A 14,988-nucleotide genomic window follows, 5' to 3' on the forward strand; every position below is an offset into this window, starting at 1 on the left:
AACTCTTAGTATTTTTTTTCTTATACAAAAATATAATAAATTTTACTTGATAAGCTAGGCATAGTAAGAGATTAACGATAACTAATAATAAAATAGAATTACAATAGTACACTGTAATAAAAGTTATATGAATGGGATCTCTCTCTCTCTTTCCAACTATCTTATTGTACAACTTTAACGCATTTTTCATCTTTACTAAGCACTTATGCACTGTGGCTGTAACTTTCACAGTGTGAGGGGTGACAAAAAATCTAGTACAAATTTCTTTCTCCTCCTTCACAATTTCACAGATAAAAGATTTGTTCTTACCATACACCTTAGCAATCTCAACATATTTTTTTTTCTTTCCTTAGAAAGTCAAGAACTGTCACCTCTGCACTTAAAAATAAAACAAAACACCTTTATGGCTTCTTTTTTGTAGATCTAAGCTGCTAGCATCACTGCCCTGTGCTCTCGGACCATTACTAGGTAAAACCAGGGTTACCTGAACACAGGCTCTGTGATGCCTATTGTCGATAGCTGATCTGATGAGAGAGGTGGCAACTAAGTGACTAAAAGATGGGATATTCTGGGCAAAGGGATGCCTCACGTCCCAGGCAGGATAAAGTGGGATGGTACGAGATTTCATTACACTACTTAGACCAGCACACAATTCAAAGCCTATGGATTGCTTCTGAAATTTTCTATCTAATATTTTTCAACTGATCACAGGTAACAAACTGCTGAAAGTGAGACAGCAGATGGGAGTGGGGACTGTTGTTTGGAAGATTAAACATAAGCACTTCGAAAAAATATAAAATTCTGTTCTCTATAATTTTGATCAAGTTTTTAATGAGAATCTCATTGCTTATCCATTCCAAAGGCAATAGTCTGCATCTCTTAACCCCAAGCTCCCAATCCATACCACTCCCTCCCCCTCCCCTTGCCAACCACAAGTCTATTCTCCAAGTCCATGATTTTCTTTTCGGTGGAAAGGTTCATTTGTGCCATATATTAGATTCCATGTATGTGTAACTGGGTCACCATGCTGTATACTAGAAAATTGACAGAACACTGTAAACCAGTTACAATGGAAAAAAAAATAAAAATCATTATATAAAAAAAATAAAAAAATTTAACAAGGTTTTTTTAGGGAGAGGAAAAGCTGGATACTGGATAAAAACTGGGATGGGGGGAGCTATGGGACAAAAGGAAATAGGCCTGTGAAGCATATACAAAAGCTAGAAGATAATTTAGAATCAAGTACCAAGGCTGGCCCAGGGAAGGAAGAGCAAAGTACAGGTGATTTCAGTTACCACAGAAACAAAGCTAGGACACAGTTCCAAAATGCATGAGTTTCAGGTAACATGGTACAGTGCCACGTGAGAACTTCTTACACTATGCAAACTCAAAAAAATTATTATAATAATACAAACTGGGATAGCTTACTTATATATAAAGGGGTAAAACCACACCCAATCACTAGGAAGCAATACAGAAATGAACCAGGTAAATTGTAAGTTTTAAAAATGGAGAGTGAAGTACCTTGGCATGCTTTGTTGTCACTGAGCTGGAATCCCTCTGGACAGGTACAATCATAGGACCCTTCGGTATTAATGCAGTCTCCTCCTTGGCAAACACTATTGTCCTCCAAGCATTCATTGATATCTACAAATCAATTCACAACATTTAAAAGAGGAAATAAACCACATTGTGAAAAACATTGTCCTTCTCTTCACACAAAGGAGCATTATTTTACACCTTTCACAACACATGATTTTAACAGCTCATCTTTTAGAGTTTTTAAAAAATGAAATATTTTGCAGGGATCTTAGCTGTGCACTGAAGTTTTAACATTAAATTAAATTAATTTGAGGAGTTCTCGTCGTGGCGCAGTGGTTAACGAATCCGACTAGGAACCATGAGGTTGCGGGTTTGATCCCTGCCCTTGCTCAGTGGGTTGACGATCCGGCATTGCCGTGAGCTGTGGCGTAGGTTGCAGACGCGGCTCGGATCCCGCGTTGCTGTGACTCTGGCGTAGGCCGGTGGCTACAGCTCCGATTCAACCCCTAGCCTGGGAACCTCCATATGCCGCGGGAGCGGCCCAAGAAATAGCAAAAAAATAAATAAATAAATAAATAATAATAATAATAAAATAAATTAATTTGAAAAGTAAAAATGCTACAACAAACCATAATTTACTTGGTTAAATTCTCAGTGATGAGAGAGAATAAAATTATCCTTCTTTTTTACCCCCTTTGTTTGGAATTTCACCCTCTTTATTTTTAAAAGAAATATCTATTGGAGTACAGTTGACTTACAATGTTGTGTTAGCTTCAGGTGTACAGAAAAATGAATCAGTTATACATATACATACATCCTTTCTTTCTCAGATTCTTTTCCCATATAGGTTATTAGAGAATAAAAAATATTCTTCAGGGAATTCCCTAGTGGCTCAGTGGGTTAAGGATCCGGCATTATCACTGCTGTGGCTCCGGTTCGGGAACTTTCGAGTACGTGTAGCCAAAAAATATTTTTTGAATACACATGAAGAATATCTTGAGCATCTATCTATATAAGATCCTATATTATGCATTGTAGAAAGTATTTGGCATGGTCCCTGCTGCCAAAGAAAAATGATTGTTCAAAAAAAATCCAAATTTAAAAATAAACAGAAAAAGAGTTGCTTATAAGTTCCAAATTATTTAACCTAAGAATTGTCAAGAAACATATTTGTCAAAAGAATAATATCAACTTCTGATGTCACGTGAGTTTAGAGAAGAGATATCATAAAGATCAAAAATGGCTGGCAAGGGAATCAGCAAAATCAAAAGTCACTTTCTCAGTGGCTATCACAAACAGGTTTAATGATGCCTGAATTTTTCAGTGTGTATACTAGAGCCTAGGTGCAACTAAATATGGTTTATGTTCTCAATACTGGGTCTTGACTGTGAGCGTGTAAGACAATTAACAATCCCCTTCACAGTATGAATGTGGGGCAGATCTTTCATGAGGGCTGTTTATTACCTCATTTATTCCTCGTCAAAGCTCATTATTCCTAACACACTCCATGAGTCCCAACGCTGTTATCTGGGAGGATTCAAATTATTAGCACTGAAGAAACCTAACGAACAAAACCTTCTTTGTTTCCCCAGAATTTGGCATGTTACGGCATTTCTTGCAAATAATTACGATTGCTGCTAAAATACATGACAAGTTCCAGGAAGAAGTGACTATGAAGACTGTTGGAGTCTTAAGACTCCTCACTGTCTGGTTGAAAAATGTGGACACATGGAATTAAGTATTCCTCCTAGAACCCAATCAACTAGCTTCCTTCCATACTGCTCCTGGGGCAGATAAAAAAGAAGTGCTTTAAAATTTCATTCTATCAAATAAAAGTAAAATATTTATGACGTTCATCCATTTTTAAAGTGTTTCTGAACTCTGATCCTACAATGTAAAACACAGCTGATGTGACTGTCACAATGGAAGAGGGTCATTACTTTTCTTTAGGATGTTTCATCCAATTTCATTTAAGTATAATTTACATATAACAGATGCATCTAAGAGTCCAATTCAATGAGTTTTGATAAATGTAGATACATTCTTGGGACCACTATCACGATCAAGGCATAGGCATTTTGGCATCAATTTGTATCTCTTAGGATCTGCGGTTAGATTCTTCTGTCATTGTAAATGCAACATTTTTAAAGGAATTAATGAAGTACCTTAATGTCATTCTGGAAGTGACAAACATAACGCTTGGTGATGTTTTCCTTTGTTCTTTTTCCAATTTGACCTTAAAATCTCCATTCCTGCTAACCTAATGCCTTGGGTGCTATAATTGTCAGGAAAGAGTCAGTAAAGAAACCATCGTGCATAATTAAGATACTAGCACGGAGGACTAAGGGTCTCCTGTAAAGTCTGAATATGCCAACAAATGTTCTATTTATTGGGTAAGTGACTGTGGTATATCAAGATTCCCAAAAATGGAACCAAATTTAATTGTGAATAGGTTTTTAGATATAAATTCTGTGAAAATAATTCTTAAGCCCCAACTCTCTGCTAATGTCATGATTTTGAAGTGGTTGTGCCCAGTGGAAATATTCTAGTCTACTGTTTATAAATCTTTGCCATAAAACAAGTACTAAAGGAACAATTTGGACTGATCATTACCAAAAAAAAGCACAGGCATTTCCATTGCCCCCAAAGGTTTCCCTGTACCCCTTTTCTAGTTGGCTTCCTCTGTTTAGCATAATGTTTTTGAGAGTGATCCAGGCTGATGTGTTATCAGAAGCTTTCTCCTCATTATTGCTAAGCGGTGTTCTATTACATTAATGTGCCACAGTTTGTTCACCCCTTCACCTGTGATGAATATTTGGATTGTTTACAGCTTTGCTATTATGAGTAAAGTTTTGATAAACACTCACGCGTAAGTCCTTGTGTAAACATAGGCTTTCATTTTCCTGGAATAAATTCCTAAGGGTAGGTCATACAGTAGGTTTAACTTTTGAAGTTTTCTAACATGGCTGTATCATTTTACATGTCCACCAGCAAGGTAGAAGAGTTCCAACTGTTCCATATTTATTCTAACCATTCCAAAGCCTTTCTAACAGGTGCTGATTTACCTTTCTTTTTTAGATGTACTGTTCTTTTTTTTTTTTTTTTTGGCTCTTTAGGAAATTGAGACAGCAAAATAAGAAAAAGCCCATTTGACCATTAGCGTTATGTGAAAAATCTCAATTCAAAAAAAGAACAGGTAGAATCCTGAGGATATGAATCTCAGCAACGACACTCCATGATCTAGATGTATGCCCAGCAAAATGGAAGTGTGTCAGCTTTGTTCACCCAACTTTAAAACAATCTCATCCACTTTCCAAAATCTTGAAATTATAAAGAATTGTCGGGATTTTAAAACTCGGTGTATTATGTTAGACTCTGGTTTAGTTTAAACATTTTTGCAAGACCTCTATCTCCAAAAGCAAACAAGAGTAGGTCAAATATTAAGAGAGCCCAGTGTGGGATCCACCTGCACCCACAGACCAGGGTGATATGAGAGGTTTTTCTCCTAGGAGTTAGCTATCAGGCTTTAAGGAAGGCAACAGTCAATTCATGGTCACTCTCCAGTGAGACTGCTTGAGCAGCCAATGACCTCCACCTTGCTAAATCCCACGGTTAATTCTGGGTCCCATCTTGACAGCAGCAATGTTGGACACAGGTTCATCGCTGCCTCCTCTTTAAAATACTCTCATCTCTTGAATTCTGGTTTTCCTCCTCCACTTGCCATTTTTCCCTCAAACCACTTTGCTCATCTCTTACCATCTCCTCACTTCTAAACGAGGGACAAGGACTCAGCTTTTGGACAATGTCTCTCTTCTAGCCACATTCATTCCCTTGGTGATCACGGCTTTAAACACTGTCTATATGCTGAGGACCTCAGCCCAGGATTCACTGCTGATTTCCAAATGCATAGGTCCAAGGGCCTTTCAGGTATCTTCATTTGGATACTCATCATAGGCACTGCCAACTTAAAACGCCCAAGCTGAGCTCCTAATCTCCTTTACAAAGCCTTTAAGTGGAAGGGATGCTCTTCCTAGAAGCAACCAAATGCCATCATCTCAGGCAACCCTCTGCTTGCCTCTTTACTTAAGGTCACCATTCTCCCTTCCTCCCCTCAGCACTACCCATGAACCCCACTTTATTTTCCCCTTAACGTTTATGGCCATTCAACAAGCTATAGAGTTTACTTATTTATCATGTTTATTGCTATCTCCTGCACTAAAATGTAAGCTCCATGAGGGCAGGACTTTTTTTGTTTGTGTTTGGTTTATCGCTGTATATCCTGTACATAGAACAGTGCCTGGCACATGCTTGGCACTCAAATATTTGTTGAACGAATAGATAAATAAATTGATGATTCTGACTTGGAAAGATATGTCAGAAGCTAAGAAATACTAGCACTTCTCTTTTTCTTTTTTGGCCGTCCCATGGCATATGGAGTTCCCAGTTCAGTGATTAGATCTGAGCCACAGTTGCAAGCTATGCAGCAATGCTGGATCTGTAACCCACTGTGCAGGGCCAGGGATGGAACCTGTGTCCCAGCACTCCAGAGATGTCATTGATCCCACTGAGTCACAGGAGGAACTCAACTTCTTCTCTTTTTTTATTTGGTTTGCAAAGAAATGATCAACAGAGAAGGGTCACAGGAAAACAAAGTAAGTCATGAATCTTCTTCTCAGGCTTTGCAAGGGACGAGTAAGGGGCTGAGGAAGGTGCCAACGTAGGCACAGAAGCAGAGATGGTGCCTGGAGGGAAACAAGTCAGAGGTGGAATCTCTGCAGGCTGAGATGCCAAAACCTCTAATAACCAAGACAATTGAGGCCACCCAGCATCATAAACTGAGTGGCTCCGAGTATGGTGGAATAAGTAGACACAGAAATCATCACAACACTTGGGATTCTGACTCTACAAGAAGGCCAGCAGGGTGGCAGGGTAACACTGTAAGAAAACAAGGTCTCTGCCAGAGTTATTAGAGGAAAATTACACATGCAAATAGAAATGCCAATGAGAAAGATGGCTCTTCCTCCCACAGCTGTGAGAGGCATGTGGACAGTCACAGCTCAGTTCATTACAACCAAATATGACTGGGGAGGACGAGAAACAGTCCTAGTTGGAATTAGCAGGCTGAAGTGCTAATAGAATTTCAAAGGGAGCGCTGAATTAATTGAACAGACTTCAGTCCTATTTATAACCTGGGACACTAGGGAAATCAGCCCTGACTTAAAGAGAAGAAGGGTATGATTATATACTTGAGATGACACTTTCTTATGGAACTTATTAATAATGACAAGCAAGCTGGGTAAAAAGCGTTTATTTGGCTTTTCATGCAGTGGATGGTTTTAGAATAAAAATATTGGACTTCTGGTGAAATGTTTACACATTAAAACAGCCAAAATAGAGGAACATGCCTTATAATACACACCTACCACCTAAGACCTAATCGATGGCCTTGTCACCCTCTTGGCTGGGCCAAGAATTAGGGCAGAAGACATGCTGGTGGTCAGGGTAGGTTTTCAGTGGCTTAGTGCCCTGCCACCTACTTACTTCTGGAACAGATTCTTCCTCAGCTGGCTCCCAGTAACATGACTGCCTCTCCCGCCTTGGAGTGCCACTTATTGAATTATTAATACTTTACACATATTGTAGAGCTCCCCATCCACAATTTTCAGACAATCAATGATTATCATTTAGCTTGATCACCTGTTTGATCATTTTCCTATTTTTCAATAGATATGTTGATTACAACTTTTATTTTATTATTTTTTTCATTAGAAGTTTTCACTAGTGTTTTTAACCCTTATTACCTGAGGATAAAATCCTAGAAGATGAGTCACGGATTCAACTATAATGTACATTTTAATGCCTCTGAAACTTTCCCAATTGCTCGCTGGGTGGGTTATGTCTGCTTGTGCCAAGTTCTCTGGTCAGAAGAGAAGGAGGCTATATGGTACATTGGGTCTTTCCCAACCAATTGGACTGATCAGTCAAAAAGTGTCTGGGGCCCTTGAAGTATGTGCCACAGAGCCAGCCACTAAAAAGCTCATTCTCTCCTATCAAAGGAGTGGTCCCGACTCTGACGCAGAAACTAACTCGGCGTGTGAGACAAACCCTGCCACGTTCACCTTTCTAGTTTTATGACTTAGAGGGTCTAATGCAGCCAATCAGCAGAGGAGTTGGAGAAAAACACGGTTACTTGGGTGGACAGTGAACACAGAGAATTCCCAAGCGATGGGCTGGTGACAGGCGGGCTCAGCAGCTCTAAGCACCTGAGAGGGGTTCGGAGCCAAGGCAGGTAGTAAAAGTGGTTAATGATTCATACTGCTGTCCACATGGAAAACATTTTATGCAAAAAGTGCAAAAGTGAAATAAAGCCTGGCTCTGAAAAACTTTACAGTTATTTGGAAAATCAACTTGTCTTCACTTACTTGGAACATTGCCAGTCCTGCATCCAAATGGATGTTATACAGAACTACACTGGGATAAACCATCCACAGCTGAGAGAAGCTGAATTGATCCTTAACTTGGTTAGCTGGCACAATTTTTCTAAAAAACTGCTCTGAGCAATGCAAGGAAAACCTGGAATCTACATACTTTTCTGCATTATTTCTGTGACCACAGGGAAGATATCTTGCAGGAACCTAAAGTCCTCAACTGCTAAGTCAAAAGTATGGGGTTGGGGACAAAGGCCAGGATAGTGTCCAGATTTCCCTGAGCCTGACTCTGGCATTTTAGGACTGCAACCAAGAGCAATTCTCACCTTCACAGTGATCTCCAAGGGCGGATGCTCTGTAACCATGGTCACAGACACAGCGGAAGGAGCCCTCTGTGTTTCTGCATTGCCCATTACTGCAGAGATGACGGTGCTGGCATTCATCGATATCTATGAGCAAGAGAATGAAAAGAAACTTAGAAGTGGTGCTTTAAAAGTGATTTTTAATCATTACATGAAGGAAATCTATACATTATCTGTTTTTTTTTAAGTATTTATTTTTTGGCCATGCCCATGGCACACAGAAGTTCCCAGGCCAGGGATTGAACCCACACCCACAGAAGCAACCAAAGCCACAGCAGTGACAATGCCAGATCCTTAACCTGCTGAGCCACCAGGGAACTCCTGGTTTATAATTAATTTAGAATTTTCATCATGTCACTCAAACTGACCTCTAGTAAAAAGTCAGTTGTTAATATCCCAGTAAGGAAAATACAGATGAACTTAAAAGTTTTAACTAATGAGTTAGGAATCTGTATATATTAACGCCACTAGTCACTGATGAGGGGCAAATACTTTGCTGTGATCTGTCAACTTCAATGAAGCTTCTTGGAATTCCTTCTATAAATTCAACTATAATACTCTGAGTTTACAAGCACTAAGGACTGTGATAGACAGTCTAAAGCAGGGATCAGCAAGCTACAGCCCACTGACTATTACTGTAAATAAAGTTTTATTGGAAAATAGCACCACACATTCACATACTATCTGGTCTTTTACAGAAGTTTGCTGACCTCTGAACCAAAAATGGCATGGCACAAATGCCTCCAACTCTTTTTTAGTATTTACCCCTTAGTCCCTTAGCAATCAGGCTTCCATGCTCTCCCTCTCTCAATGATTTTCTGGGCAAATCTATGGCCCTTCCCTCCTCTGGGCCCATTTGATACCTACATGGGTCTGAATCTCTCTTCCTTGACTTAGAGATGATCTGTTCTGTATCCACAATCCTGCGCTCAGGCGCACACACATGTCTGCATCATATCCACTCATAAAAGGCGCAATAACAGACTGCATGTATTCTGTGATTTACTTTCATCATTAGATGTTGAGCGTCCTGAGGCAGGGACTATGTACCACATCCCTATCACTCCTTAGATGACCTAGTGCCTTAACAGTGAGCAGGTACTTAGTTCATGCTGTTTGCTGACAGACTTCATCACATTTTAGTATCTGTATCTACTTCTGGCAACACGATTCTACAAGAGTTAACACAAACATCAGTTTCTGCAGGGACCCTGCACCTGACTCTGCTTACAGCAGCATTCTGCTTATTAGGGCATTGAGCACCTAAAAAACTGCTAACCTGGTGGGTGATTCGTACGTGTCTGGCTCACCTCTGGCAGTAATATCACAAACTCTTCAAAAGAAAGAACTATGGACATAGTAGCCTCATTATACTACGTGTGGATCTTTTATGATACATTCATTTGTAAAGGTCATGAATAGTAAGATAATGTATGAAAGTTTTGACGGGGACAAATTATTTAACAAATTACTAGAACAAATTACTTCTTTTATCTGTGCACATGAGTGTGTTTATGTGTGTTCTATCCTTCTCTGCCTCTCAACTAGGTACTATAGTGACTTTCTACATTCTAGAAAGTGATCATTGAAGGTTATGATAATACTGATATTTCCCTTTGCAGTGCCATCACATATTATCTCTTTTTTTTTCATTTTTTAAAAGTTTTATTGAAGTATAGTTGATTTACTAGGCTGTGATAGCTTCTGCTGTACAACAAAGTGATTCAGTTATGGTAGTACTTTGTAGTTCCATCATATATTATCTCTTTCTAACATTACCTCAGGAGATCTTTTTTGTCCATTAAATATTTGAAGTTTACATATAGACGTGGATAGGATTTGTTTCCTTATAATAAAACAACTGATTGTGTGCAGTGTGCACTCTGTTCTTCTTTTCAATTAAAATTTTTTTAATTTTATAATGATTTTTATTTTTTTCCATTATAGCTGGTTTACAGTGTTCTGTCAATTTTCTACTGTTCAGCAAGGGGACCCAGTCACACATACATGTATACATTCTATTTTCTCACATCATCATGCCCCATCATAAGTGACTAGACATAGTTCCCAGTGCTACACAGCAGAATCTCATTGCTTATCCATTCCAAAGGCAACAGTTTGCATCTATTAACCCCAAATTCCCATTCCACCCCACTCTCTCCCCCTCCTAAATAAATGACATTTCTTTTCAAGAACGCTGGGCACTTGTGCTTGTCACAAGTCTCTTCAAACACAGGAAGCACATGCTTATTGGAAGTGAAGTACAGTTGATACTCAAACAACTCAAGGGTTATGGTACCATGCAGTCAAAAATCTGCATATAACTTGACAGCCAGTCCTCCACATCACCACAGAACGTGTAGCATTCTACTAAGTATTTACTGGAAAAAAATCTGCATATAAATGGCCTCAGGTAATTCATGCTCCATCATAAGCGACTAGACACAGTTGTTCAAGGGTCAACTGTAATTCTGTGTGAAGCTCAATGAAAAATATATACATGTTTTTTAAGTCTAAGGTCAAGCCCAGCAAGGCCCAAAATCCTCACAATCACCTGAAGAACAGGACATATTGCATGAGTATATACTCACTTTATTCCTGAGTATAAGGGGATTTCAGTCTTCCTGAAAAGTCTTCGTTAGTGATACTTTTTTTTTAAAGGAAAAAAATTTTATCATTTATTTATATATATATATATTTTTTTCTACTGTACAGCATGGTGACCCAGTTACACTTACATGTATACATTCTTTTTTCTTACATTATATGTTCCATCATAAGTGACTAGACAGAGTTCCCAGTGCTACAAAGCAGGATCCTCTGCGGCTCACAACATAACTACTTGGCGTTGCTTCTACAGTGGCTGTGGCTCGACCCCTAGCTCAGGAAAAAAAGTTTTAAAGCTATTTTAAATAAAATTTTAAAATGTACCCAACTAGGTCATTAATATTCCCCGGCCTAATACCAGGCTAATATAATGACCTTCTAACTACTGAAATCCTATTATGTGATATTTTTAAATGATGTTAATAGAATTGGTTTTCCACAAGTAAGAAATCACACAGAGGGCAACTGTTTCTCTTCCCATTATTAATGCCCAGCCCCAGATCCCTATTATTGTATTTTTCAAATTTAGCCTTTTGCGATCCTGTTTTATTGACGGTGTTAAGTCCTCTGCTTTCTGACACAATAAAGCAATTATCTAGATAGTTTCTCAGAAACACATGTACTTTATTAAGTGCACAAGTTTTCAGGCCAGGTGCCTGAAACGGAAATCATAGAAGTTCACGGAGCCACACTCCTACCTTCACACTGGTCTCTTGCTGCTGACAGCTGGTAGCCCTGCCCACAAGTACACCTGAAGGAGCCGTGGGTATTTTTGCACTGCCCATTCATGCATAGATTCCCTTGCTGACATTCGTCAATATCTGTAAACACAAACAATGACAGTTGTGTTACCTTAGGTCTTATATCTAAACACCTACTTCTTTACTTTTGGGGGCTGCACCTGTGGCATGAGGGACTGAACCTGTCTGTGCCACAGCAGTAATAAGGCCAGATCCTTAACCTGCTGAGCTATCAGGGAACTGCTGAGCTTAAGTTTAAGAACAAAAACCAAGCTACTGCCCTCAAAGCCTTTCATTTCCAGGCTGGCCTTTTAAGACATGACGATAAATTTATGATCCAGTCAAAGCTGCTTTTAATACAACATCAAGCCCTCTGTCATCTCTCTCATACTTTGGATATAGAACAAACACAACAAGAAATATTTGAGAGTTTAAAAAATAATCTCGGAGTTCTCGTGGCTCAGTGGTTAATGAATCCGACTAGGAATCATGAGGTTGTGGGTTCGATCCCTGGCCTCGCTCAGTGGGTTAAGGATCCAGCATTGCCATGAGCTGTGGTGGAGGTCGCAGACGTGGCTCAGATCCCGTGTTGCTGTGGCTTTGGAGGTGTAGGCTAGCGACTACAGCTCCAATTCAACCCCTAGCCTGGGAACCTCCATATGCCACAGGAGTGGCCCTAGAAAAGGCACAAAGACAAAATAAATAAATAAATAATTGAAAAAAATAATAATCTCATGCACAAAATTATGGCCATGTGGCAGTGTGCAGACCTGGAGAGTTTCATGAAAGAAGGCAGAGTTGGGAGTACTTTAGTGGCTCAGTGGGTTAAGGAACCGATGTTATCGCCGCTGTGGCTCAGGTCACTGCGGCAGCATGGGTTCAATCCCTGACCCAGGAACTTCCACATGCCATGGGCACGGCCAAAAATGAATAAATAAATAAATATAAATTAAAAAAAAGAAGGCAGAATTAAAAATGCTACTAAGATTCAGAACAAAACAAAACAAACAAAAACCCATAACGGAGGCAGTCATGAAGGGAAACAGGTATTTCTGAAGTACTTAGAAGAAGCTGGAAAAATATAAGGTCACATGGTGGTGTGAAAGGACCCTGAGCTCAATTTTCCAAGGAACAAGGAAAGCCAAGAGAAACGGTTCTATTTTGATGATAGCTGCTGGAATGTCAAAAGAGAAAGTGGTGAGTGAGGAGTTTTTAAAATGCTTTGAATAAACATGAAGCTACTGACTGAGAAAGTACATAATTCTTCACAAGCACTCCAGTCCTGGATATGAATTTACACCAATGAAGAAAAAATGGGCCTCATCAATAACTTCAATGGGGTAGAAGCCGTACTTGTTTCCTAAATGCTTTGGTTTGGCCTGGAGGTTGGTCAGACCTAAGGAGGTAATTCTGTCTTCCTTGTCTCCAGATATGGCCTCAGAATGTTCTGCTGAATAATTATTCGGTTTATAAGAGTTTAATACTATTAAATACGGTAGGACTAAGCTTCACCACCTACACTACGGGCATAGGAGGATTAGTGGAGCTACCGGATGAAAACACACCAGTGCTGTACTCAGAGTGGGAGAAAGGAGCCCTAAATCTAAAAAGAACAGAGCTGGAATTCCCGTCGTGGCTCAGCGGTTCAAGAATCTGACGAGTATCCATGAGAATGTGGGTTCCATCCCTGGCCTCACTCAGTGGGTTAAGGATCTGGCGTTGCTGTGAGCTATGGTGTAGGTCGAAGACGTGGCTGGGATCTGGTGTTGCTTGTTCTATGTAGTTGTGGCATAGGCCAGCAGCTGTAGCTCTGACACGACCCCTAGCCTGGGAACTTCCATATGCTGTGGGTGCAGCCCTAAAAATACATAAAATAAAATAAAGTAAAATAAAATAAAATAAAATAAAATGTATCTAAAGGTTTTTGCCAGGAGAATTCAATTAACTGCACAGTCCTTCCTCTAAAGTATTACTGACAATTACCTCTGTCCTGAGCAAAGTTGCTTTTCTTAATTTCTCATGAGGCATTGATATATATATATATATATATATATATATATATATATATAGTCTTTTTGTCTTTTCTAGGGCAGCACCTGCAGCACATGGAGGTTCCCAGGCTAGAGGTCCAATCGGAGCTGTAGCCACCAGCCTACACCAGAGCCACAGCAACACAGGATCCCAGCCGCGTCTTCAGCCTACACCACAGCTCATGGCAACACCAGATCCTTAACCCACTAAGTGAGGCCAGGGATTGAACATGCAACCTCATGGTTCCTAGTCAGATTCATTAACCACTGAACCACGACAGGAACTCCAAGGCATTAACATTTTAAATGTTATCCTGATACAAGCCAGGTGTCAGGTTATCTCATGTTTCTTGAAAAAGTTCACATTAACTATTAATGTAACTGGAGTTCAGGAATTTGTTTCTTATTTAATTTCTTATACAAATTATTGTAGTTTACTAGAAAATTTTGTTTCACTTATTGTGAAATTGATCCCTTTTAATTACATATAAAAGGGATCAGTAAAGTCCTGGCTGCCAGCTGTCGACTACCAGTAGAGAAATTAAGTAAGAATTGTGTCTTACAAATGATTTTACACCTTTTCAATGCTCTCAGTCTACCAGCTTTCTGAGTGGCTGACAGCAAAGAAGAGCCCACACCATGCTTGCTTTCAGCACATCCTATAAAATATATGAGATGTCACTTCAAGGACTGAAGACCAACAAGAGCTCATGGAGCTGGATGGAGCTCAACCTAATGTCTGACAGCATTTTTAGTGCTTTGGCCTCTTTTTGACTTTCTCAAAGAAGACGACAAATTAAGCACTCCCATGTGAAGATGTCTGCAAGAATATACTCTCCATTCCAAGCACTGTCAGGATATGCCAGACTTCTTGCATAAGTTACTCATTTACGTTGGGAAGACTGTCAGAAGTAATTCATCGCAAGTAATGATACACACATTTGGAATAACTCAAGGCAACTCCGTTATCTTGAACAAGGTGATCTTTGGGTCTTTCAAAGGACCAAGGGGAACAGAGGCAGGGCAATTCTACCCATCAAAAAAAGCATTTTCCTTCTCTGATGAGGAAAAAAATTCCTATGACCAATGAACATTTTCTAATAAAACAGGCATGGAGGACAAATGTCTTTTCTCTCTTGTGCCAAGAGATGAATAGAAAATATTATTTGTCATGGAAAGTACTTTTTTCTTTAATTTTTAATTAATTTTTTTTGGCTGCACCTGTGGCACATGGAAATTCCCAGGCCAGGGATCAAACCTATGCAACAATAACAGTGAC

General features: G+C 39.5%; 1 protein-coding gene across 12 annotated transcripts in view; it reads right to left on the bottom strand.

Moving 5' to 3' along the window:
* LTBP1 (latent transforming growth factor beta binding protein 1) overlaps positions 1-14,988 on the bottom strand; it is a 420,392-nt gene that overhangs the window by 84,422 nt on the left and 320,982 nt on the right. For all 12 annotated transcript variants that reach the window (XM_047782305.1, XM_047782306.1, XM_047782304.1 and 9 more), the window contains 3 exons: positions 11,638-11,760; positions 8,297-8,419; positions 1,525-1,647 (listed from right to left, as the gene is read on the bottom strand). In XM_047782305.1, the coding sequence (XP_047638261.1) occupies positions 1,525-1,647; positions 8,297-8,419; positions 11,638-11,760 (369 nt within the window). The remainder of the gene's footprint in view (positions 1-1,524; positions 1,648-8,296; positions 8,420-11,637; positions 11,761-14,988) is intronic.

The sequence above is a fragment of the Phacochoerus africanus genome, chromosome 5 (genome assembly GCF_016906955.1).
Source record: "Phacochoerus africanus isolate WHEZ1 chromosome 5, ROS_Pafr_v1, whole genome shotgun sequence".
NCBI classification, from domain to species: Eukaryota; Metazoa; Chordata; class Mammalia; order Artiodactyla; family Suidae; genus Phacochoerus; species Phacochoerus africanus.